The sequence below is a fragment of the Papaver somniferum genome, chromosome 1 (genome assembly GCF_003573695.1).
Source record: "Papaver somniferum cultivar HN1 chromosome 1, ASM357369v1, whole genome shotgun sequence".
Taxonomy (NCBI): Eukaryota; Viridiplantae; Streptophyta; class Magnoliopsida; order Ranunculales; family Papaveraceae; genus Papaver; species Papaver somniferum.
The window spans coordinates 120,511,836-120,538,968 of NC_039358.1; the positions used below are offsets into that span (position 1 = coordinate 120,511,836).

Sequence of the window (27,133 nt, forward strand, 5' to 3'; positions counted from 1 at the left end):
ATAAACCAAGAGAATATGTAATATTTTGCACATAATAAGCGCTATAATTAGTACTTTCACCAACAAAGAGAACCAAACCCTTGGAGAAAGGAATGCGTCCAATAGATCCAATTGATATCAAAATAAGGGAGAGTCATCTTTCCAGTATAAAATGCAAGACAAAAAGAAAAAAGAAAAAAGAAAAAAAAAACAATGAAGGTAGTTTGCAACGTCGTCCCCTGAAGAACTAGACTTATGAGACTCTATGCTTTTTGGTGGAACTTGAACCAGGAGCTAGACCTTTGGAGGAGGGAATGCGTCCAAAGTCATACTATACTGATTGAACATCGTCGATTGTTTCCTCAGACATTTTACGACACACAAACTTTTTAGTCTCTGCAATCCATCGAGTTGAATTCGTATTGGCAATGAACCAGATTTCTTTCCAACTACCAATGAACGCGTCTCCTATTTTCTTCTTCAGTTCAGAAACATGAGTCGCAAAGTCAATACAAATTGAAACTTCCTCCGCAATATCAACCTAATTTATTTCAGTTGTAACATGTTTTTTCAAATAATTGAGGAAAAACTTCTTCATCTCTTTGTCAACAGATCCTGCAATACTGAATTGTGAAGCATTTGTACGTACTATTAAAATTTTCTACATTATCTTGCTTGAGAGTGAATTTGTGAATATTCGGGATGCCATAGTCCAACATGGTGGTAGTGAAGGTAGACTGGATATTGACTTCTATTGTAGGTGCTGATGGTCGTTATTTTCTAGATGGGTGTGCTTTTGTTGATGTATATCTGTTTTGACATTAAAAAATTAATATTTTATGAAGGATGAAATATGCCATTACACAATTAGTATTTTATGAAGGATGAAATATGCCCTAAATATATTAACCTTTCTCCTAAAAAAAAGAAAAAAGAAATATGCCCTAAATAGAGATTCTAACGGTACTGATTGAGGATGAATAAAAATCAACATAATGTTGTCAATCGATCGAGATCCAAAGTTAGAAAATCTTGTATAACAACTTTTGAAGAAACTAGTATGATTTCTAAACTTGTGAATATATATATTTACAGAGAAAAGAACCCAAAAATTAGAAGGTCTAGTCCTATTTGTTACATTCAAAACTACGATGCAAATTTTTAAATGAGAGCAGAAATCATGAGGTAGTATATTTTCCGAAAATAAAAAATAGCTAGCTAAGTTAACCAACAATTTATAGATCTAAGATGATTAGTAGTAGCTTCTTCTAATGGTCTTATATATGCACAAAGAAAAAGCAAGAACGATTTGCTTGTAGATTAAGCAGGTTTGAAATATATTTAGTACCCATATTTAAAAAACTTAAGATCGTCAGCAATACCAAATCAAAAAGATAAACAAGATATTTGAAAAACTTAAGTTCATAAAACACAACAAAAAAATCTTTATATTAAGAACAAAAATTAGAGATTATATACCTTATTTTTCTCTAAAAGAGAGGAGATGAAAGTTACATCCAATTCTTAAACTCCATTGTTAAAACTTAGCTTCTTCTTCTTTATCATGTTTCATATGAAGATATTAATACGGAGAAGCAGGACATATTCTTAATACAAAAAGAAAATAAGTGAGAGAAATATGAAACAACAAAAAATGCCAATCACGATAGAGAGATATTGTTGGGAGAGAGTGAGAGATCCCATTTATATATAGGATTTTGAGATTGTTATTGCCTTTCATACTATCACGTGAATTTTCCCACTTGTCCTTGTGTACTAACTACAATAATTATTAACCATGTAGGTCTATATTTGTTGATGGGAAACTACTAACCATTTTGATTAATTGGAATCATATCTCCCTCCCTAGTGGTACGATTATGCTAATTAAATTCTTTTGTATTAGTACAATACTATAAGCTCTTATTAATCGATTTCCATCTCATAATTTGTACATACATGATCCATTCCAGTACTAATTAATTGATGACATTTGAGTCGTGCATTGAATATGTTTTATCCTCACTAATTGTTAAGATCAATTTTCACTTGTTGTGTATGAATTGAAGACTGGTACAATATGGTACAACCTGATCTTATAAGAATAAACCAGCCAGGATTATATGTGTGTGTATTAATATGGTTGTTATGTGCATGTTTTGGTTTTAGTTGTAACATTACATCCATACCGGTTGCTATAACTGTTAACTTGAAATGAATGTTATACTGCAATTAACTACCCCAAGAATCCACACACAACACTGATTCAACATCGTCCATTATTTCCTCAGACATGATACCCAATATTTTCAGTCACTGCAATCCACCGAGTTGAATTCGTATTGGCAATGAACCAGATTTCTTTCCAACCACCAATGGATGCGTCTCCTGTTTTCTTATTCAGTTCAGAAACTTGAGTACGTAAAGAAGCTGAAATTGTAGTTTAGGTTTATATTGAATCACAAGGAATGGAATTGTAGTTGTAGTTTGGGGTTGTGTTGAAATTCGGGGAAAGAAGAGAAAAGATGATTGTTGGTTTGATTGACTAACGGTTGTTAAACCTTGATTATACCTAGTTTAATTATTCTTGAGAGCCTTCTCTTCCGACATAAGGTCACTCAAACTAGATCAACGGATTAATGGTTGTTCATATCTGTTTTCAGATCTGACGTTGACTTGTGATCATTCATTGTTAGGAAACTCCGTTCTGTGTGTGATTGATCATAAGTTGGAATCAAGTTTGGTTGTGCAGGTACAAAATATGACATTGAAGATTTTAAGACAAGAAGATTTCTTATTGCTTTCGAATCTTTGTGATTTAACTTCGTTCACAAACGTGATCGGCTGGGTTCCGACTAGATCTTGTTTATATTTGATGGACAATTGATTGACTACTCGTATTGTATTGGCAAGCTATCATTTGGTGGTATTTTTCAGTATCCGAATCTGATAGTCTGTATACCTTGATATGGTTATCTTGGTAGATCTTACCCAACAAAGGAGTTTATTAAATTAAACGGAAGATCCTTTGTTGAACCCAACAATATAATCTATGATTTACTTCTTGAGATTGGAGGAGTGGTTACTGAGCAAATTAGTCTTTTACTATTTAAGAAGACGATCCAAAAGAGTTGAGTGCTTGAAGTCTTCACAACGGCTAACACAACTTAAGATAATGGACTCTATCTTAGAATTCATGTGCATTGGCCAGATTGGTTGTAGGCGTAGGGATATTGGAAACTAGGTAACTAGGGGCATTTTACTTGGTCTCAACTATATGATATAGAAAGATTTGGCGCCACTCACTAAATTCTGTGGTTAATGATATTTGTAAATCGGTGGTTCCTGTTTGGAGAAGAATCAACGGAATAACTAATAGCATAAAAACAGATCCCAGTGAAGTATATAGGAAAAACTGATATGCTTCCTTGAAGTGTTTCTTGTATAACGACTTAATACTGGGAGTATTCAAAACTGGACTAAGTCCCGTGGTTTTTCTGCATTTGCAGTTTCCTTTTTAATAAAATATTGTTGTGTCTTTGCTTATACTTTCTGCAATTATAATTATGTTTTAGTTATAATTAAAAATAAATAAACTAAATGTTAATCCAACACTTAGGTTGATCCATACAGTTAGGTTCGGTTTCGAACTAATATTATACACCAAGTGTATACCTTGTTGTTGTCATCTTCTTGACAGTCTTTATCTATATTAAATCACACAAGATATCAAACTTATAGATGAATAACGAAATATTGTGGTGTACTTGGTACCCTCATCATTTCACCAGTTGTACCGGACTAACCCACTTGCTATCAGAAATTGGGTAGATTATCCCCACACTTTTCAATTTGAGTATCTCTTTCTTCACAACCTCCATCATAAGAGGGTTAAGTCTACGTTGAGCATAACGTACCGACTTCATGTTGTATTCCTTTACAATTCTTATGCATGAACATGGATGGGATAATTCCTTTGATTATGCAATTATCCATCCAAAGGTCGTTTTGTGCTCTTTCACGATTTTAATAAAATGACCTTCTTGTACCAGTGTGAGGTTCTTCGCAATGATCACCGAAATCTCATCTTCATCTCCTAAGAAAGATATTTCAAATGGTTCAAAAGTGCCTTTAATTCTAGTTTAGGTGCCTGCACAATAGATGGTACAAGTAATTCATCATTCACAATTCCTTGGATCCGAATTGGACAAGCCATGAACGTACAATTGAATGTTCTTTTGTACACCAAGTTCATCCTCATGACTCAATTCCACTATTTGTTGTGCTAATGAACCAATCACATCAATTGAGAAAACGAAGTGTGCATCACTTGGGTAGTGCATGACTTCAAATATATTGAAGTGTATTATCTACTTGTCAAATTCCATAGTGAGCGTACCACTATCAACATCAATGTTCGTTTTTGCGGTCTTCATAAACGACCTCCTAAGAAGTAGCGAAGCAGACGAACAATCCATAAAATATAGGTCCCATCCATATCACGATCCATAAAACACCATGCCACTGTGAATGATTGCTTGTCCGAGGTTTGTCCTACAATGTTCAACAAAGGCATGTTGTACCTATTCGTCTTGTAAGTACAATCCATGAACAAAACTTGGTAAAAGCACCAGGCCAACTGAATCATATCGGGATGCGAAAGAAAAATATGATGCACCCTCCCCTCCAATGACTCATGGTGTCTCACCGTGTAGTTGTATCAGTGGGCCAATCATTATGATTCTTCCATTACCTTTCTTCCATCCCATTCAATTATTTTGGTAGTTGCTTTGGCCGCATAAATTGTAGACAATGAAGAAAGGGTCATCCCTCTTGAACTTACTAAGGACCTTACTTGGTTTAATTCCCCAACTTGTTCGAACTCATGCGGTTTCAACTTGGAAACTTGGGGGTGTCCAACAAGACTTTCCGGATCTTTATGGTTATGCCAACCAATAACAACTCTATTCATTCTCCACATGTTATTCGTGTGTACGTTCCTCCAAAAAATAATCTTGAATGGGCATCCACACTTCTTTGACTTCGTCTTGTACACCCTATTCGTCTTCTTAGCATACACATAACCCTTTCTCTTATGACTTACGTCCAACCCGCTACACTCGCAAACTATTTCAAACCACGAAGGTTTTTGTTGGGTGTTTTTCACTAGAACACACATCTTCTCTTTTGCTTTTTCAAGCACCCAATTGATTGCTCCGTCTTTTTCAAACCATTCCAAATCATTAGCATAATGTGCGGAAGTATCAAGACCCCTAACACTGTGAGCTTTAGGATGATCCATCATCGGTACCAATACAATCTACAAAACGTCCCAAGTTAGTTGATATATACTACCATAGTCGGCAAGGTCCATATATAAAACAACAACGACCAAAGAACATCCGGCAGGGTCGAAGAATACAATAATGACGACCAAACAACGACGGTAAGGTCGACATATTCAAAACAATGACGGATAAAGCATATTTCACAACCTAGTTCTCTGTGCTGCAAAAGACATTTAACCGACGAGTTTCATATTTTCGATGATGACGACTTCAACAAGGGAAATTAGTCGGTACATTTGTATTTACAAAAAATAGTGACGACTAAAATACTGCTCATGAAAAGTCGTAGCATTTGGTAATCAAAACCAAACCGACTATAGTAGTTGGCAGGGTTAGACCGATGATCGACCACGACGATACAAGGCTACAAAATGTGGAAAAAAAAACCAAAATCCATCATTTGCATGGAAAAATCACAATCTTCACCACGTAATACCTGATTACTTGCAGCTCTCTTTTCTTCTTCTGGGTCATTAGATTCTACGTTTGGCTGAAGTCATTCATCACTTCCATATCCATCTTGAGTTAGAGGAAAATAAAAGTGAGGATCATGCATATAATCCATTTGATCATGATTCGGTAGATCATCATACAAGTATTCATTTGTAGGAGGAAAATTAGAAGACTCCCCCACTTCAAAATCAGGATTAGAATCACTCATCTCATTCATCTAACAAAAATCACCTAACTTTCCCCCCCGAAAACTTCTTCTACTACTTCACTATATTTCTCACTCTCAATTATTTCCAAATCTAATCATTCACTCTATTTCTCACTCTCAATTATTTCCAAATCCAATCATATAAATCAACTAACTAATCTAACTAATTAACTAATCTAATCATATCAATTAAATTAGTGTTAATCATTACATGTGCAATTTAGCCATTTAGAAAATAAATGGTCAAGAGGTGTTCTGTTTTACTTCAAAATGACCCGCGTTTCGTCTCATTAAGTTAGAACTTTCTTGTTTAGTCCAGTAAACCCGACCCGGATAAATGGCTAGTCCAGCGGGAAAACATATTTACTCGCTAGTCCAAAAAAGTTTTGAAAAGAGTAAAATTACTCTACTAACCCTAACATATAATATTATGTATATTAATACGTATATATGTTACTACATATATAGTATGTAATAACTAGTAGTAATATGTAGTAACTAGTATACTAGTAGTAATATGTTATATATTGATACTACATGTTAATATGTAGTACGTTATATATTGATACTACATATTAATACGTAGTATTAATATGTTATGTTAAATACTGTTATGTTATGTATTGATATGTAGTATGTTATATATTGATACTAAATATCAATATGTAGTATGTTGTATATCAATATGTAGTATGATACTACATATTAATATGTAGTACGTTATATATTGATACTACATATTAATATGTAGTATCAATATGTTATGTTATGTATTGATACTACATATTGATATGTAGTATGTAGTATGTTATATATCAATATGTAGTATGTTATATATTGATATGTTATACTACATATCAATATGTAGTATGTTATATATTGATATGTATTATGTTTGATATGTAATATGTTATATATTGATACTACATATTGATATATAGTATGTTATATATTGATATGTAGTATGTTATGTATTGATACTACATATCAAAAAATTGTTATATATTGATACTACATGTTACTACTAGTACTAGTTACTAGTATATAGTATACTGCTAGTATATACTAGTATACTAGTTACTATTAGTATAGTATATTAGTAGTAACTAGTATAGTAAAGTAGTTACCTAATTTACTAGTAACAAATTAGTAAGATATTTTTGTTACTACTAGTATAGTACATATTAATATGTAGTATCACCGTATTGATATTACTAGTATGTAGTAACATATTACTAGTAACATTTACATGTGTTGATACTAATTAGACCTGGAAGGTGTTTTAGGTATTTAGAAAATACACTTTATAATCTCCACGAAGTTTTTGGACTAGAGAGTAAATAATTTAGTCCAAAAACATGTTTTTAGACTAGGGAGTAAATGTTTTTCACGGATGGACTAGCCATTAACTGGGTCATGAAAAATTGAACTAAACAGTAATTCCGACTTAAGTATACTCCAATTAATTTGGGTAGACCCCAATTTGATCAAGTTTCAGAATGTGCTCATTTTCTCACTGGTGTTCAGAGCTTTGTAATATATGAATATATTCCCGAAATATTAACAGCAACTACCCTTCCGTTTCTTTCTCTTTTAATACTGTTTCTTTTCACTTTGTTTTTTTGTTTTCTATAAATGTTGACTGGATATAGATTTCTCGACTTTGAATCACTTGTTGCAGGAGATGGGTGCGAGCGCGAGACTGTTGGTTTTGACCAGAACAATCTAGTCAGAGAGAGAGACCACATTCAATTGGAAAGGCAACAAATATCGGGGATGCGACCTTGGCGTGACACGTGCATTCTACATGAAGATACTTTTTATCCGGATTCTAGTGAATTGGGACTCTAGAGTCTAGACAGAAAGAGAGAGAGACAATATTAGCAACTCAGTTGGAACTTCCAGCAAGTGCCTTTTTTATTTCATATTAATCTCCTCCATTTCTCGTTTTTTTTTTCTTAAACGATTTTATTCCAAATATTTCAAAGTGTTTTCTAACTTGTGGGTTTGATTATATTATTTTTAGGAAGAATCCGGTGAAACATTCAGGCATGAACCTCCTAACTGCAGATCGTTTGCCATTGCAGGCAAAGCTGGTGGAGATAAATGGAGATCCATGTCTCATGCTGTAAGTACTTTCTGCTAGAAGAATATAAACATTTTTTTCTTCAAAGGTATTTATAAACCCAAAGCAGAAGCAAGGAAGACTCACTATATCAAGAACTTACAAGCTTACAACAAGAAAATGGAGTATTTTTCCTTTTCCTTTTCCTTCTTTTTTTTTGTTGTTGTTGTTTGCATTTTCCCTTTCAATAATCTTTTCTTTTGAGACTTTGTCAGGATAAACGAGTAGCTTCTGATGAAGATGAATCAGATTCAGACGAGAGTGAAGAGGTATTCCTTTACAAACGCTAATTTCATTGTTATAAAATTCATGAAATGTTTTGTTTCAACAATTAGTTGAAACTATATGGCTGCTTCAAAACCATGGCACTGGCCTACTGGTGATGGGGTTAATATTTTTATACGGCTTCACAATTGTATCCCCCTTAACGAACAGTGCACGACCTACACGACATCCATACCTACGAAACTGGTCAAGCACATCATTTGGTGCTTTCCAATAGAACCACTTTCTCTCTTTCAAAGAACGCTAGTTGCGAAACTTAATGTCTCTGGTCGTGTTATTGTCGAAGATTTGATAACTCACTGCATTAGCTGTTAAACTGCTAAAAAGTCTGAATTGTGTTTAAAAAAGTAAAATGCTTTAAGGTGATGGGAAAATAAATTGACATTGTCTTTAACTCTCTAATTAGACATGGTAAATTCTCCTTGAGCTCTTTCTGATATTTTTAGGAAGACTATTCTCTATGATTATATTGTGAGGTATTTACCATTGATACGCTACCTAAGATTCAAGTCTTTACTCTGAAGTGCATTGATAACGTACGATCTCGTAAAGCTATAATCACATCTATGTTGGATGATATTATCTGGGTCTCATATATGTTTGAGGCTGAAACCTTAGATCAGATATCATAGGATAGAATCTGCGTTCTGTGTAGACACAACCATCTTAACACAGGGCTTTCCAATTGGATTCCTAATCCTGAGATAAACCTCCTGATATTTATGTTATTGTTGTTGAAGACCTGAACATGACACTTTTGCTGTCTCTTAATAACCATGGTAGAGCACTGTGAGCTGTATATAATCATACTGTCATCTGTCACTAGGGATCATAGGTGTGATATCAGTGAACCTCGTAGCAATTTTGAGTAGTGCAAAACTTGGAAACATTATCTAGGATTCAAGTCTTCGTTCGGAATTGCATTCATAATATTCCCTACGGTAGATCTAAAACTACATTTTGTTCGCATGACATGTGTTGTATCCCATTCGTGGTTCTGAAGCTGAAACTTTGTCAATTATAAGATTTTACCAGAAATGTGAGAATAAATTTCTTTAATTTCAGGTTAAGTAATCACGCTATTAGTGTTAGTTGAAGTTTATGCAGTTTCTGCCAATATGGTTCATGATGGAAACCATAAGCATATAACAAAGAATTTGGTTCTTACAAAGAATCCTGCCACTTAAGAAATTATTGACTTGGTATTAGATTTTTTATTTGTTGTGCAGGTTGTTAACTCATTTTCGGATACAGTCAAACCCAAAAGACCAGCAATTGCCTTTTTCTGTTTCATGTAATTCTCTCCAATGCTCATAGTTTCTATAAGTTCCTCAATGTCTCTCTTTTCTTACTTATGCTTGACTGATTTTTCCAGGGAAGAATCTAGACAAACATATAAGAATGAACATCCTAACAACAAGGCAGTCATCGTTGTATGTTAACTCTACAGTTCCACCTGTCTTTTTTGTCTTTAAATTTAATTTTTTACCGGGCTTTTATATTTGTTATTTTGCCTTTTCCTTTCCACTTAAAGTAGATAGGCAAAGCTGGAGGAGGTAAATGGAAATCATTGTCTGGTGCTGTAAGTGATTTCTTTAGGGACAGAAGTTTCATTTTCATAAAAATCTTGGAACTTTATTTGGTTAAATTTAACATTTGTCTGTGAAAAAATAAATACCGGAAGTAGAAAATGGTTTTCTTAATATAATTTTCTGATGTCTTTTATTTTCACTACTCATTTGTGTGCATTGTTCTTTCAATATATTTTTTTTATTGTTGTCATGATTTGGTAGAGTGAAGGAGTCAGACGAATCATTTGACTTCAACAAGTCAGACGAATCAGAGTCCGATGAAGACAATGAAAGCGAAGAGGTATTTCTTTACAGACCCTAGTTTGATATTTTTCGTAGAAATTCATTGAAAGTTTTCTTTCAACAGTTAGTTGAAACTGTGTTCAATCAAGAACCGGGGTTGCTAAGAGTAGCCTTAAACCCGAAACCCTGTATGCTTCAAAACCTTTAGTGCTCGATGGTTTGACCTTTGGGTCCCTGGGAATGGGGCCAATATTAGAATATGGCTAAACAATTGGATTCCTAGTCAAGTCTCGTGCAATGACGAACCTTCTGATGCTGATAGTGTTGCTGTATTGTCGGAGACTTGGTGACCCGCTTGTCATTGCATCAGCTGCTATGGTGCTCAAAAACTTGATTTTTTATATTGTCATGAAATGTCAAATAGAATAAACTATTAAAACTTCTTCATTAGCTCTTTATGTTCCTTCTGTTTTTGCTCGATGCTCTGTGATGATATTGTTAGGTTTAGAGTATGAATACATTGTGTAAATTCCAATCTTTACTGGGAAATGCATTCATAACAGCCTACAGTACCAAGTAAAGCTAAAATCAGATGCATGTTGCACAATATTATACGGTTCAAACATAAAAGCTGTCATCTTAAATTATTTGTTTGTTAAGTATGAGTTGTAGTAAATGTTTGGAAATCAAATTCTTAATAATTGCAACAACTTCATAACCAGGATCCATTTCTTCAAGGACTGAATAAACTCTGGTTGTCACTACACGATTAAGAACAATATAGAAGTAATACTATTACTATGCGTAGGGTTCCTGAACTTTGTGTCTTTGTGTATTGCTCTATCTGGAGAATAAAATATGCAAAGCAGCAAAGACTCATAAACAATATCTTCGACCATATAACAACTGTTATTACGGTCGCCAGGTTCACTCACTAAATGCCAAGCATTGTTGGATAACAACTCTTAAATGCAACTGAAAAGCCGTTGGTTGGAAAAACCTTCCCCAGACTTGTTTGGCGAAAATAACTGGACTATTACTAACAGAAGGATCATTGTTTATTGTTTCGATCATGTAGGTAGATTGGCACAGACCTAAAGTGCCTACCAGCGCCTATTCCATTTTCATGTACCTCTCTCTATTCCTCAAATTGTTCCTCATTTTTTAATACAGGTCCTATCTTTTTCTCATTTATATGTTTGATATTTGTTTGTTTTTCTAGGGAAATATTCAGACAACTATACAAGGAAAAGCATCCGAACAATAGATCTGTCTGTGTTTTAAGTTATCACGGCAGATTTACCTCAATTTCTCTACATATCAGTTCCATTTGTGCTTATCATCTTATTTGCTTTACTTTATTTCAGAACCAAAAGGTAAGCAAAGCTGGGGGAGATGGATGGAAATCAATGTCCGATTCTGTAAATAGCTTCTCTTATGAAAAAAAATGTTTGATACGTTTTCCATTCCAATTAATGTTGGCTTTTGCTAGCTTTAACTTTTATTCTTATTACAGGAGAAAGCTCCTTGTGTAGCAACTGAAAAGCAAAGCAAAATCGAGTATCTCAAATACATGAGAGCGCATGAGAAGAAGATATAAAGCTGTGCAGCTTTGAAGGTGCGAACTCTTAAAGATACAGGAGTCAGTTTGGGGTTATCATTTCCTTCTACAAACATTCTTATGACATGATTAATGGATGATAACAGTGTAGAGGATGTTGAAGATGACAACAGTGAAGACGTTTTTTCTGCATAAAATAATTTCATAAGAATTCTTTTGGTTGCCGAAAGAGGATGAAGAGTAGAATGAGGTGAAGTAAAGAAGAAGATGATTTAGCTGGTGTAGTTGATCACTAATACTCTTGATTTAGCTGGTGTAGTTGAGTGTTTTCACATGTAGAAGCTTAAATCTCTGTAGTACAATCTTTATTCTTGTGTGTAAATTTCATGCGTGTAAATTTTAACCTTTTGCAGCTAAATTATTAATAGATTTTGTTGTAAATTACATTTATATATTCCCACTCCATGTACAATTCGATACAAATAACGTTTTAGAATTTCCCAGTTCAAAGATTTTGGTCAATGTCCTTCCCAAGGACATTGCGAGCTTAGACCCGGCAACTGACTTTAACTGTTGTTGGTTTATAATTAGTTTACAACTAGAGGTACTAAATGCTTTCTTGTCACATGGCCTCCTGTAAGTGCCAAAAAGTTTTTTTTTCAAATTATGTCTTCATCTTCGGCCGCTAGATCCTGCAAAATTTCAACCTTCGTGTTTTATTTCGATTTTGATAATGGAAATGGGGAAAACAACTTTGGCAATCAAAGTACTAGAAACTCAGAGCTTCTAATCCTAATTTGAAAGAGCAAGATTTCTATACCATTAAGAGCATATTTCACTTCACATTCCTTCCCTTTATATTTTTTCTTCTTTTATATTTGCCGACTATGTCTATGATGAAATTACTTGTAGGTGAGATTAGGGAAGGAATGGAGAGAGTTGGGTTTGAAGTGGTGAGTTTAGATCTTCGGAAGACTCATCTTCCCTCTACAAATTAATATAATCTAGGTTTGGTTCTATACTACTGCAGAGTCACAAAGATGGCCTAGAGTGTAATAGTGTTGGAAGGTTCAAAGTGGATATCACCTCATTTGAATCGCTAGTATTGCCTTAGAGCAAGTCTTATGGTGGAATTCTTCCATCTTCCACGCTACCTCGGCACTTGGAACTGTGGATGGAAGCGCAAGTGTAATGGTGGAATAGTAAAACGCTATTCTTAATGGAGGTAAAAAAACGCCATTAAGAATGGAGCTAAAAAAACGCAATTAAGAATGGAGTTTTTTTCAGCCGTTAGATTTCAACAACTCATTTTGAATCTACGGATAAAAAAAAACGCAATTCTTAATGGCGTTTTTTTAGCGCCAATCTTATTTGCGTTTAGCGCTATTCTTATTGGCGTTTAGATGGATTCCACGAACCCTTCCACCAAACCATGGAACCCTCCTTGGATTTTTTGTGGAAAACCCCAACTTGGAAGCCATTAGACTTGACATTCCATTTTTTTCCACACTTGGAATAAGTTGGATTCCACCATAAGACTTGCTCTTAATTGCACGTAGTCTATGTAATCGGTTGTTTGTTTGTTTTTTCTTGCCTCAAGTCAGAGTGAGTCAGTTACAAAATGACACCTGACTCAAATAGTTCCCGGTGAGATAATGAGCGGTTAGATTTCGGATCAGACATCAGAAAAAGAAAACAATGACTGACTAGGCATTGGAACTATTTGAGTCAATCTGGATCACTTATTTAGTTGACATGTTCTTTCATTCTGAAATGTGATTAATGTATTTTAAAGAAGACATTGAGTTAGTCGTCATTGATAAAGCTGGTAAAATGGATTTGTTGAGTTCATCATTTTTCCTGCTGTGTTAATAGCTAGCACTATGGAGAGCCATTTCCCTTCCCTATCCCGCAAATGTAAGGAAGGGATGGCACAAGGAAGGCAAGCTTGCTATGGTGTCCTCTCATCCCTTCCCTACACTAAGCGGGTACTCAGTACGTGTATGAACAGTGTCAAACGGGTACTCAGTACGCGTATAAGTCAACTCGTTGACTTGACCAAAAACGGGTACTCAGTAAGCGTTTCGTAGGTTTAAGTTCTCAGAACTTCGACCCAGTCGAGCATTTCTTCTTCTTTTCTAATTTTCATCACCTCAAAACCCTATCTAACCCCTCTTACCCCCTTTCGATCTTCATATTGATTCATTGCGATTCAATTGCTTAAATTAAAAGGGTTTGATCGTTACTACAAGGTGAAACAAATCCATTCTTCAATTTCAAATTTCATCCAAAAAATCATCTAAGGCGAGTGATTCTAATGTTAGGGTTTCCAATTAATTTGATTTTAATTTTGATGAAATTGTTGATATTAGTTTGGTTGAATATGTAGTATACAATTCAATAACGTTATTAAAACATATATTTAGTGAAAAATCCATGATTATTTGTGTGTGTCTTGATTTATGTTTAATGAAACTAAGATATAAAAACTTGAGTGGTAGAGGATAAATATAAAAATCAAAGAGGTATAGTAAGATGAAGAGAAAGAAGAAATTAATTGATGTAAGAAGGAGAAAGTAAGAATCAATTGATTTGGTGTGGTTTGAGTAGAGAATTAGAGTGGTATTTATAGAGGATTTTGAAAAAATGGCCGTTGGGATCCGACGGTCTGGAAAATAGAACCGTTACTAGTGATGGATGGTTAGGATCGGGTGTGAGAGAGGTGTAAACCAAAAAAGGTCAAACAAATATAATTTCCGAAACGGGTACTCAGTAGCCGTATAAAAAGCTACGGCTACTCAGTACGCGTAAAACGTAAAAATATACGGGTACTGAGTACCCGTGTGATTTCCCTTCCCTACAACTGGTATCAGATGTGATCCTCCTTCTAGGGAAAGAGGGTCATTTCCCTACTCGTGTAGGGATTTAGGAAACCACAGTAGATGTATTTTTGAGATTTTGAGGGATAGAGAGGGAAAAGCAGGACCATAGAGTTCTTGAATCTAATATCCCAATTCTAGCTACCATATCGTATACACATTATTCATAATTGACCACGTGTCAAGGAAAGGCCATGTGTAACCCATAAGGCGAAGGAACATTGAAACTTGATGCCACGGTAAAATATCATAGGAATATGAATCATCATCTGCCACATATCCATCATGAAACATATCCAACGGTTGACAAGTTAAAGGAGCACTTGATGCAAAGACTACCGCGAAGCACAGTAGGAAATCAAGAAGCTTGCTTTACCCCATCCCAAGATAGATCCGAAATGGACGGAGAGGATGAACCCCTCTGATAAAGAAGTGACAGCTGCAGCGGCAGCTGTATGACGCGTGCGGACTTCCCAACCACCCGCATTAAAAGCTCTGAACATAGGATACATGTCAAACTCCCTATGGAGAAAGAGGAGGCGAGTCATCGGTGCAACATATTGCCGTCGAAGGAATCAAATCGTCACAAAGATAGTCATCGGAAACGACACACCAAGGCGATAAGTGACAGTTGTGTCAGTGAGGAGAAGCTCACATAAGAAATCTATAAATATCCTACTCGCCCTTTTAGGAGGAGGTCGACCAATTTTAGGAGAGAGAACTAGTGTTAGGTAGAGAGTGAAAAAACTAGGTATGAGTTTTATTCACCTCCCTATATCTTCGTTCCTTATTCAGAGTCATTGGACTAAACCTTGTAATTCTATTCAATCCATAGTGAAAAACCTAACATCCCGTGGACGTAGGCCTTAGTGTTGGACCACGTAAATCATCGTCTCATTTACATTATGCACTTGACTTTTTAATTAGTTTTTATCTTGTGTTTTCATTAACGATCTTACACTTGTATCTATGATGCAACGTTGGAGCGAAACAATGACGAGCCCGCAGGCTCAGAGTTTCCACCCTAGTTTAACCATCTTTTCATCTTTGCATTTCAAATATTTTATTTCAATAATACTGCGAATATTGATTGTGGACTCGATGCTATCTTCGTTGCATCTGTGTTCACAATTTTGTGCTAGAAACAGGGACGCTTTTGTCCTGGTAAAAGATTTATCTTTTCATGTAAACCCTTATCACTCAATGATGTTTTTCGGTACAAACTTTGGGTGACGAATCAGAAAAAAAAATCCTAAATTTAAAAGGTTTAACACAAAATCAGAATTTTAACCACAAAAAGATTCCAGATCTAAAAGTTTTTCATAACAAAATGTGAGTTTTCATTACAAAAATCCCATTTAAATGACCACCATAAAATACAAAACATCTGGATTTTAACCAGGGAAAGCCCTCAGGTCTATGTTTTTTTCTTGAAAATACCCTCAGATCCGGATTTTATTTACGCTGTTATGCTTGTGTTTTTCTTGTATACGTAGGCTCTCTTGGTTTCAAAAAATATCTTTATGCTTGTGCCTAACCAAATCTTCGTGGATGTGTTTTCCTTGTTAATTATCTACCTCTGCAGAATATGGATAAAACAAAAGATATCGGAAAGACGATAGCAGCGTGAAAGGAAACACCAAGAACCACACCGGTTGTAACACGAAGCAAGAAGAAGCGCGAGAAACTTAAAGCAGCGAGCAAAAAACAGGATGCAACAGAAAGTGCCTCACCATTGAATGCCACTGTTATAGCGGCAATATCACTCAGAACCGCAGCAGCCAAAGTCGATGCAACAAAGGAAACAACTATGACCCGTGCCACAAAAAAACGAGAAGTAGTTGCAGAATCCATGATGCAGCAACCTATCTATGGGATGCTATGAACCGATGAAAAAAATCAGCCTTAACTAATGATAAACCAACCAGCACCTCAACCAATGGAGCTTCAGATTCTGCCCACGGATCCACCAATCCCCTTAATCTAGACTGTAGACGAAGATCATATCGTTGCTGCTGGAGGAATAACACAAGAAGGAACTCCGAATCAAGGATCAAACCACTCCATCCAATTGGTTGCAGAGCTTGAAGAGATGAAAAGGAACCAGAAGGCATATGCAGATACGGTGGCGCTACTTGCACGAGAGATCAGGAGCTTAAGGATAAAATTGCCCTTAGTGAAGAAGCGGAAAATCAGCATGACGAAGCTATTTCCAAAGCACCAGAGCCGAACCATGAGCGAAGAATGATCGTAGCTAACATCAAAAATCTTGAACCGCTGAACCATCGTACTACGAGAAGAAATAGATCATCCGACCCATATTATGTACCTGGAGATTCCGATTACTTCGGTAGTGAACTCCGAAGACCAGGACGATAAGCAATGTGGGACGATCACTTCCTTGCAATGGAGAACCTTCGTACGAAAATAATGACGGAGATCAAGCATCTGAAGGCGAAGAAAGGGGGAGGAAGAATGGAGGAATTAAGGAGAGAAGCCATTACCACACCACTGACTGGACACCTAGCAAGAGCGATCATTCCCCCAAAGTATCCGATCCCAGTATTTGAATGTTACGATGGTTCCGTCGATCCTGCGGCTCACCTTCGTTATTATAACCGAACAATGGCCCGATGGTAGAGAGATGATGTAGTCTTGTGTAGATACTTCCCTTCGAGTCTGAAGGGATCGGCATTGTCATGGTTCAACAACCTACCCCCTAACTTCATCGATTCCTACAACCAACTCACTGAAGTATTCCTGCAGACCTACATGTACAACAAGACTGTTAATGCAGGCATGGACAAGATTTTCTCACTGGAAGTCAGACTAAAATAAACGGTCAGAGAGGACACAGATAGGCGGCACAAGATCTGTCAGGAAATTGGGAACGTTAGCCCGGTGGTCAGCATCAATTGCTACAATGGGGATTAGATATGATGAGTCTGTTATTTGTTGAGATTCATGGAAGTAACCCCGCAACCAAAGGAGATCTCCGAGTAATCATTAAAAAACATGCCAGGTTGGAAGAAATCCAGCGAGAGAATCCCAGGGCGCAGATGCAAAAGTCTCATCGGACAAATTCAGTAGAGCGAGCCAGCGGGTCTAAAAGGACGAACTCTACCGAACGTTTCAACGGAGATAAGAGAGGAAGAACAAATGATCGTCAGCGCAACCATCAATATTCGAAGATCAAGTCTACATGAAGCTCAACACAAGCTATGTTAGTATTATGCGAGAAATCAAAGACAGAACCAACTTCGAATGGCCGTGGTCAAAGGGGAAGCAACCGCCAAGATTTGAAAAATCAAGGGACTACTGTGAGTACCACTGCTTCAACGGTCACTAGACAGAAAAGTGCAAGAACTTGAAGATAATGATCCAGAAGTTGATTGATGTTGGAGATCTCAAACAGTACGTTCAAAAGTCCGAACCGGAAGAAAGAAACAACAGACCCAAGCAAGTCCACTTACCTGAGAACGACAGAACGATCAACACCATATCCTGCTCCGAACCCAATGGCCCATCGTTGACTTGTCAGATCGGGAAAAGATCTAGGAAACAATTCGAGAACTATTGTGAACTTTACAAGATCGATGGAGAGGAGGTTGATCAACACGAAGATTGGATGAATGTACCGCTGACCTTTTCTCCTGACCATATAGAAGAAGACATGGAAGGTCACAACGACCCATTAGTACTCACATTACCCGTCTCAGGATGGGATGTAAAGAAGATCTTGATCGATGGGGGGAGTTCAGTCAACGTCTTATTCTATGATACTTTCAAACGAATAAAGTTAACCGATGAACAATTGATGTCTTCCTACTATACTATCTATGGATTCAACGGAGCAGCTACAAAACCCCTGAGGGACATCGTTCTAGAAGTCAAGGCTGGGCCGATGAAAGTAAGCACCAGATTCAGCATAGTATATGCACCATCACCTTACAATGCTATCATTGGACGACGATGGGTGCATAAACTCAAGGAAGTAGCGGCAACATACCACCAGTACCTAAGGTTCCTAACTCTCGAAGGGGAAATGCAAATCAAAGGAGATCAAGTTACTGCAAGGGAATTCCAAGATCAGCAAAACCAACTCAATATTGAACAAGAAGAACAACGTAGAGCCCGAAAGGGCAAAAACAGAGCAGAAGCCAAAGACAGAGCAATTGATTAGTACCTCGAAGAAATCTCAGGAAAAAGCTTAGCGAAGAGTGGCGAAGCCTTGACTACCGAAGCAAGCACTTCCGTAACAAAGGCACCGAAGAGTCCACTAAAAAACAAATAAAGAACGTCCCTCATCTAGGCGACCCCCAGCCAACGTTCACTTCAGTCGAACCTACCAAAGAAATAAACATAGGAACGGAAGAAGACCCCAAGATGATAAAGATAGAGACTTTACTAGATGAGGACCGAGAAGAGGCATTGACCCAGTTACTCAAGGAGTATGCAGACATCTTTGCATGGAATCTAGGAGATATGCCAGGGATTGATCCCAAGATCATACAACATGAACTTCAGATAAAACCAGGCACCGACCCATTCCGGCAGAAATTACGCAAGATAGCACCGGAATATCACCAGGCAGTGGAGAAGGAGCTTAACAAACTCATGGAAGCAGGATTCATAAAGGAAGTCAGGTACCCCACGTGGATCTCGAACATTGTCATCGTACCAAAAAAGAACAATGGAGTAAGGATCTGCATCGACTTCACCAACCTAAACAAAGCATGTCCGAAGGATAGCTACCCGCTCCAAGCATTGATGAATTGTTAGAAGCAGTGGAGGGCCACGAGGAACTAGCATTCATGGATGGTTATTCGGGTTACAACCAGATATCCCTGGCTGAAGAAGATCAACAACATACAACATTTTTTACTCCACACGGACTTTATTGCTACACGCACATGCCTTTTGGATTAAAAAATGAAGGGGAAACATACCAGAGGATGGTTGATGAAATTTTCAAGCCATGGATCGGGCGAATTCTAGAGGTATATTCCGATGACATGCTCGTCAAAAGAAAACTACGCAAAGATCTTCAAGACTTGAGAGATATATTCAATGCGATGAGGAAATACAACATGAAAGTGAACCCAGAAAAGTGCACTTTCGGTGTTACGCCAAGAAAATTCCTCGGATATTTATAACGAAGAGAGGTATCGAAGTTGATCCCGCTAAGATTCAGGCCATCGTGGAAATGTCGTCCCCAAAGAATTTGAAAGAAGTTCAAAAACTCAACGGATCTATATTGACCCTTGGAAGATTCATCGCGAGATCGTCAGATAAATGCAAACACTTCTTTAACATTCTGAAGAAAGAGCATAAGTTTGCATGGACCCCTGAATGTAAAGAAGCTTTCCAAAATATAAAAGAATATTTGGCAACGATCCCGATCCTCCAGAAGCCCGAGCCTGATGAGGTGTTAGCATTATATACATCCGCAACTGAAGATGCAGTCGACGCTGTGTTAGTCAGAACCAACACGAAGGTGGAACAGACGGTGTATTACGTCAGTAAAACCCTCAATACAGGAGAGAGAAATTACACAAAGATTGAGCAACTTATTCTGGCATTAGTTTTTTCCACCCAGAAGCTGAGAACCTATTTCTTGACTCATTACGTACGTGTCCCAAGCAAGGCCCGCTAGAATCTGTTCTCAAGAACGCAGGGAAAGTGGGAAGAATAGCCAAGTGGAATGCGCAGTTAGAACCTTCCAACATCATACATGAGATCCAAACTGCTCAAACATCGCAAGTCTTGGCGGATTTCCTAGCAGATCTACCATTAGATAACGACGAAGAAGTGAAGGGCCTGCGAGGGGCAAAGGAAGAGGAAAAATATCCCGCAGATGTGCTCAAACCTTCTAACCAGCGAAGATGGGAAGTCTTCGTCGATGGATCAAGGAACAAGGAAGGTGCAGGAATAGGGATCGTCATTACAACACCTATTGGTGACAAAATGGTGCATGCACTGAGGCTAGAATTCTAAGAGCATACCAACAAAATTGTGGAATACGAGGTTGTTGTGCATGCTCTCCATTTAATATCAGAACTGAGAATAACTGAGGTACGCCTAACAAGCGATTCACAGTTGGTCATCCGAAAAATAGAGCTGGAGTATAACACTTATGACGAAACCCTTTACGCATACATGGCTGTGGTCCAAAATCTAGCGTCACAAGTGCCAAAGATCAAGTTCCGACACCTATGTAGGAAAGATAACAGGCATGCCGATGCTCTAGCATACATATCATCAATGCTAAGATACGAGAACGTCAAGGCCATCAAGGTAGAGAGAATATACCTACCTTTGGTCATACCACAACAAACCTTCATTACAACAAATCACGAAGACGATGCAGGGGAAGACATCGCTGAAGATGACATCCTATCAAGGGAAAACAAAGAAGATTGGCGGACCAAAATCCATCTTTTTCTCGAAGAAGGCACACTTCCTGCAGATATCAAATTAGCAAGAAAGATACAATCAAAAGTAGGAAGGTACCAACTTCGTGATGGAATCTTATATAAGAAATCATTCCTCGGGCCCCTATTACGGTGCCTATCCAGAGAGCAGGGCCATCGTATCTTGAAAGACATAAATTACGTAGACGCTGGAAATCATAGCGGGATGAGATCGTTGGCGGACAAAGCCAAGATGCAAGGATATTATTGGCCGCAGATGATACATGACGCTACAACAATGGCAAGGATATATGAAGAATGTCAGCGTTTTGCTAAAAATATCCATCTGCCAGCAACGAAGCTAAACTCAGTGGGAATCCCTTGGTCATTCGCAAAATGGGGAATTAATATCGTCGGCCCACTAATCGAAAGAACAGGAAAACGACGATTCTTAATAGTGGCCACGGAATACTTCAGCAAATGGGTAGAAGCTAAATCTTTGGCAAGGATCAGAGACGTGGATTAATTTCATTCATTTTTTAGAACATCATATGCAGGTTTGGCATACCCGCAGAGATTGTCATGGACAATGGCAAGCAACTACAAGGAAAAAACATTGACATGCTCTTCGACACCTTCAAAATCAGGAAAAAGAAATCCACTCCCATCTACCCCCAGAGCAACGGACAAGCCGAAGCCACCAACAAGACCATCGCTCTCATCCTCAAGAAATCGCTGGAAGAACACAAGAGACGATGGTGTGAGCAGTTACACAACAGTCTATGGGAATACAGAACCACCCGAAGGTCAGCAACTGGAGAATCTCCGTTCCTACTTACCTATGGGGCAGAAGTAGTAATCCCGACAGAAATAATCATGCCAACTGTTAGAGCATAACTCGGTTGAACCCACCAAGCGTTGGTATGTCAAATTTGGTTGTCATATTTTAGTGAACCAAAACTCATTTAAAGAGTCGCTTGATTATGTACAAGAGTCAACTTTGTATAGGTTAGCTTGAAAGTATTAGGATATGAGACATTACAAGTATTGCGAAGACTTGAAGAAGTGAAGAAGTAAGGATCTACAACGACAATATCATCCTTCCACTTGAGGTTAGTGATATTTGACTTGAACTGTTTCATTCCCTAATGTATCCTTCAAGTCGTGCATATTAAAAACATAAATGCGAAGCATGAATGATTACACTCTAGTTAGACGTAGTATTAAGGAATACAATACGAAATATAATGCTTATCTTTTGAACTTCGTATATAAGACATCGACATAATCGTTTGAATGCTATTGTGATTATGTATGGGTATGAGGTGAAGATTTCATCCTAGGAAACAATGTTTTACATTAGTTTAAAGGAAGTAAATTCATGAACTTGTTTCTGAATCGAAAGGGAAATTGCTAGGCTTATTGGTATGATTATTCATTGCATATCTTTTGAACTACCAATATGTGTGATTAGTATAACCACTCATGACTTGTTTATGTTCTTGGTAAAACTATTCACAGGGCCTGACTTTTATTAGTGAAACCGATCTCAAGTAATCACCTGAGATGGTATGATCGATTTGGTGTTATTGGTATGACTAACTCTAGGCAAAGGGGAACCGATCCTATGAAGAGGTGCAAACAATCACAATATGGGAATCGATCATTGTAAGCGGTGCAACACGTTTTTAGTAGATGGGGGAACCGATCCTATGAACATGTGCAACAAGTTTTTAGTGAAAGGAGAACCCATCCTATGGACATGTGCAACAAATACAAGTAGTTACCATAAGTATGTGGGTAACCGGTCCTAGTACCTAGTCAACCGAATTTTTGGAAAGCTATTGTGACTATGCACAGTACTCACATGGAGGTAGAACCGAAACTTGTTTTGGTAAAACCGAGAAACCCATGATTTGTGATCAAGTGTTCTTAATCAATCACATAGTTCTTGAAAGTCAGATGAACCAATTCTAAACTCGTTTGGAAGTGTGGCAAATGAGTTTCAAGATTGTAAGTATGAAAGAGGACTTACAAAGTAAAGATGTCGACAGACTTTGAACATGTGCAGTAACGCTTATCTTTTATTGTTCAAATATATTCCTTAATAGCTAAAGGAAAATCCCGGATCGAAAATATAAGTTGAGAATCTTTAATTAAGGTTTTTAATTTTATTTTTGGAAAATGAAAATTGGTAATATGCATTTACTAATTGGAGATTTTCTAAGAGATTTTCGGTCAATGTTTGGACAAAGCATTTCCAGGAATTATGGAAACCGAATTTGTTAATATATTGCATATCTTGAGAATATTTTCGATTTTGGAAATTCCTTGGTGTCCAAACTTCCTTGGTCTATAAATACCAAAGTTTGCATTTCTAGCAAACTAATCCTCAGAGCCAGCAAAACTACCTAGTTGTGTTGTTACTGGTGGAGCCGCTTATTTGGAGAGGAAAGTAACCTAATTAGGGGAAATCTCTTACGGCCGCTCAGTTTAAAGACTTATTTGGGATTGAGAAGCTCTATTAGTACCGTCGATGGGAAACTAGATAATTGCGGTTTATTATTAGTTTTCGATTGATTTGATTGACTAACAGTTGTTGAACTTTGATTGCACCTAGTTTGTTTATGCTCGAGAATCTTCTCTTCTGATATAAGATTCACTCAAACTAGATCGAAGTTTCGACGGGGATCTTTAGACTGATTGTAGTTCTAAAGACGTCTCGTGATAATCCATTGTTAACAGACTCCGTTCTGTGCGTGATTGATCACAAGAGATTCAAGTTGATTGTGTGCAGGTGTTTATTAAAGATCTAAGAAGATTTGAAGACAAAGAAGACTTTGAAGATTTCTGATTTGGGTTCATAATCTTTGGTGTACACAATAGTTGTTTCGGTTAAAGAGGATCCAACTATAATCAGTTTATCCTTGTGGTAGATTGGATTGATTAGTCGAGTAGATCGGCATCAATACGTTTCTTTGTGATTCAAAGTATTGATTGCAAAATCTAGACGATTACTTCGGTAATTGTTAGTAGATAGATCTAAGGACCTGAAAAAGGAGTTTATTGAGATAAACGGAAGAGCCTTTTGTCGAACTCACATCACTTGGTTGAAAAGAGTTGATACCAAACATATTTGTTGTTCCTTTACTGTTTGGAATACGAACCAAAGGAATTGTTCCAAGTACGTGACTTATTACAGTTGGAGGCGTGGGAATACATACGGAACTAGGTGAACTATAGGTTTAGTTGCTTGGTCTCAATTATACGAAGTTGGTTTTATTTTTTATAGCGGCTTAATCCTGAGAACAATTTTGGACAAGGTCCCAGGGTTTTTCTGCATTTGCGGTTTCCTCGTTAACAAATTCTTGGTGTGTCTTTTACTTTTCTATTTCCGCAATTATAATTGTTTTTATTATAATTAGAAGTAAAATACACAAACGTTAATTCCTATTTACTTGATAGTAATCCTATTGTGTTTGGTTAAGTCCGAACCTCTTATCAAGTAAACATACTTCGTTGTTGTATTGTCTCGATCTCGTATCCATATACGATCACACGAAGTGAGAACCTATTAGTTGTATTGTCTCGACTCAGTCCGTAGACAATAACTTTCGGAGAAAGGACTTATAGGTGGCAAAGTTTTAAATTGAGGTATATTTGGGTACCCTCGTCTTTTCACCAACAACGAAGACTGAAGCGTGGGAAAAGAACCTTACGACGGACATGATGTTGGAAAGGCTTGATGATCTAGAAGAAATAAGAGAAACGACGTTACAGGGAATTGAAAATTATCAGCGTACTAGCAAGGGAATATAACAAGAAGTTTAGGCTTAGAAACTCTGTAGAAGGACAGTATGTGTTGCGTACCATACCACAATACCAACGCGAAAAGAAATGGTGAAAACATGCACCAACATGGGGTGGACCATACGTAATACACGATGTTGCAGGAAAGGGTTCATACTATCTGTGTAATCTTAAATGAGAGGTCCTCAGACACCCATGGAACGCAAAATGGCTCAAGTCGTACTATCCATGAAAGAAACGCAGTTCTGCATCTGCGTGAAGAACACCATAAGAAGTAGGGAGCGTACCCGCTCAACATGTTTTTATCTCTGGCCGAGGAATAACAGACCTTACCACGTCAATTAAATATGAATTTTTTTGGTCATAATCTTCGATGTCTCATAACACCGGAGCATCTAATCACGATCCCGTATCTATGCATTCATACTAGGGAAAGAACTTGCATTCCATCTCTCGGGACTCCCCTATCAGCGTGTATGAGTGTATGACCAGGGGGGAGGCTTCCTGTAGAAAGAGATACCCAACATAACACCAGGCAGTGGTTCGGCGGAACGTGTGTATGTAAATATTCAATAACGCACCATATATCCGAGAACACTGCTCAACCCTCACCGTCAGGTAGTCCTCTGGCCCAGGACTGAACGACGGGGTGACAGATCCAAAATTAATAAGGAAGGTACACACCTTCGTTATTCTACACACTCTCTCCCTAATTTATTGTCATTTTTTACAAGTAGATTAAAATGCAAAAAATAACATTAAAGGAAAATAAAAGTTGTACATACCAAAAGACTGATGATCCATTTCATAAAGTTGATTACAAGTTTGGGAGAATAAGCAAGAAATACAAGAAACACATAAAATAGCCCGAAGCTATGTAATCACCAGCGATCAGTTCTTTAATCCATAACAAAGGCCAAGTTCCCTACTTCTTCAACGAAGGTTCAGCTTCGGGACGATCATCACGACGCTCCTTTTGGGTCAAAGGAACGCCTCCTCCAGATGACGGATATGAATTAGTCACGAAGGGTCGGGAACAGGACGCCGATTGTACCTCTTGGTGATACCCTCCTTCAACAACCCTTTCTCAATTTGAGCTAACGTTTTATTAACTTCTAAGGCCAACTGGCGGCGAGCTTCAGCGGTGATAACAGTGATCTTGAGCTCATACTTTGTCAACAAAGACTTCAGACGCTCCACCTCCTTAGCGGATTCCTTCACGGTCACGTCCAAAGTACCATACAATCCCTCGAAATAGCTGGTCCGCCCTTGTTGCTTAACTAGTTCAGATTGAGCCGCTTCAAATTTTTCATTTGCAAGGCGAAGTTGTCCCTCGAGCTCTGAAAACAAAAGACGAACTATCAGAACAAGAAGATAAACAACCACTCACGACCAAACTAACATATACCTTCGATATTAGCCGAAGCTATTTCAAATTCGTTTACTACTACATACCGGGCATCGTCAAGAAAATCATATTCGCTAGAAAGTTTTTTATAGTCGAGCCGACAGTTTTTGAGAACTAATTGTCATTGATCTAACTCTACCTGCTTCATTGAATCCAAATGACGAAGGTGATTGACTTCATCGGTGATCCCCTCGATCCCCTTTGTGAGTCTATACATGTTAATCTCAAGATCATTCTCTAACTCAACTAAACGTGCAACATCATCATGAAAAGCGGACAAAGACTGACTCAGATCATGTGCCTCTGCCATCGCATCATCACGCTCACGAACAAGCCATTGTATATAATACCGAACTTCAGGATCGTGAGATGAGTGAGCTTCACAAACCTCTACTTATAAATCCACCACTTTGGTTTCTAATCGAGAAACTTCATCGCGATCCTCAAAAAGGGATTGGCGTGTCAATTTCATAGTACCTTGGAACTGGCTACGGGTGGCGGAGACAGAGTTCTGTATTTCTAACATCTGTTCTTGTTGTCTCCGGTTGCCGCAAGCAGCTTTTTATGTTGATCGGCACGGGAATTCCACTTATTGGATACTTCTATTACTTTAGACACCAACTCTTTAATACGAGAAGCCTGGCGAATCCTTTCACTCCGGAGCCAAACTAATTATCCGGCACCACCCGCTGAAGACAGGGGCGGCTAACTCAGAAAGAACACTAAAAGAACAAAGGTAAACAGGAAAGAAAGGGACAAACCTTTGGCCGAAGTACCCGCTGATGCAGCTTCGTTACGATCTTCTTCTAGATCTTCACGAAGAGAATCCAACTCCTGACGAAGCACATCC

The 27,133-nt window shown here is 37.5% G+C and overlaps 2 protein-coding genes across 7 annotated transcripts; both read left to right on the forward strand.

Annotated features, from left to right (window-relative positions):
• Positions 1-7,861: 7,861 nt before the first annotated feature.
• LOC113298603 (HMG1/2-like protein) lies at positions 7,862-12,227 on the forward strand. Of its 6 annotated transcripts, XR_003334297.1 has the most exons (8): positions 7,862-8,116; positions 8,329-8,382; positions 9,628-9,692; positions 9,774-9,831; positions 9,936-9,980; positions 10,192-10,270; positions 11,291-11,340; positions 11,435-12,227. XR_003334297.1 is itself a non-coding variant. In XM_026547404.1 (6 exons), the coding sequence occupies exons 1-6, from the start codon at positions 8,105-8,107 to the stop codon at positions 10,216-10,218; spliced, it is 261 nt and encodes an 86-aa protein (XP_026403189.1). In that variant the 5' UTR covers positions 7,862-8,104; the 3' UTR covers positions 10,219-10,578. The 6 variants fall into 6 exon arrangements, 2 of the variants coding, with proteins under 2 accessions (XP_026403189.1, XP_026403178.1); XR_003334296.1 differs by having other exon boundaries at positions 9,936-10,270; XR_003334300.1 differs by lacking the exon at positions 11,291-11,340.
• A 5,801-nt stretch (positions 12,228-18,028) lies between these two features.
• On the forward strand, positions 18,029-18,835 carry LOC113349979. Its single transcript, XM_026594029.1, has one exon. The coding sequence runs from the start codon at positions 18,029-18,031 to the stop codon at positions 18,833-18,835; it is 807 nt and encodes a 268-aa protein (XP_026449814.1).
• The last annotated feature ends 8,298 nt before the right edge of the window (positions 18,836-27,133 follow it).

Excerpts from the sequence above, each read along its gene's own strand:
- LOC113298603 (XM_026547393.1), top strand. Across the intron at positions 8,383-9,627 it reads ATTCAGACGAGAGTGAAGAG|GTTGTTAACTCATTTTCGGA; the intron begins GTATTCCTTTAC and ends TTTGTTGTGCAG. Across the intron at positions 9,693-9,773 it reads ATTGCCTTTTTCTGTTTCAT|GGAAGAATCTAGACAAACAT; the intron begins GTAATTCTCTCC and ends TGATTTTTCCAG.
- LOC113349979 (XM_026594029.1), top strand. The coding sequence starts at position 18,029 with ATGATCCAGAAGTTGATTGATGTTGGAGATCTCAAACAGTACGTTCAA.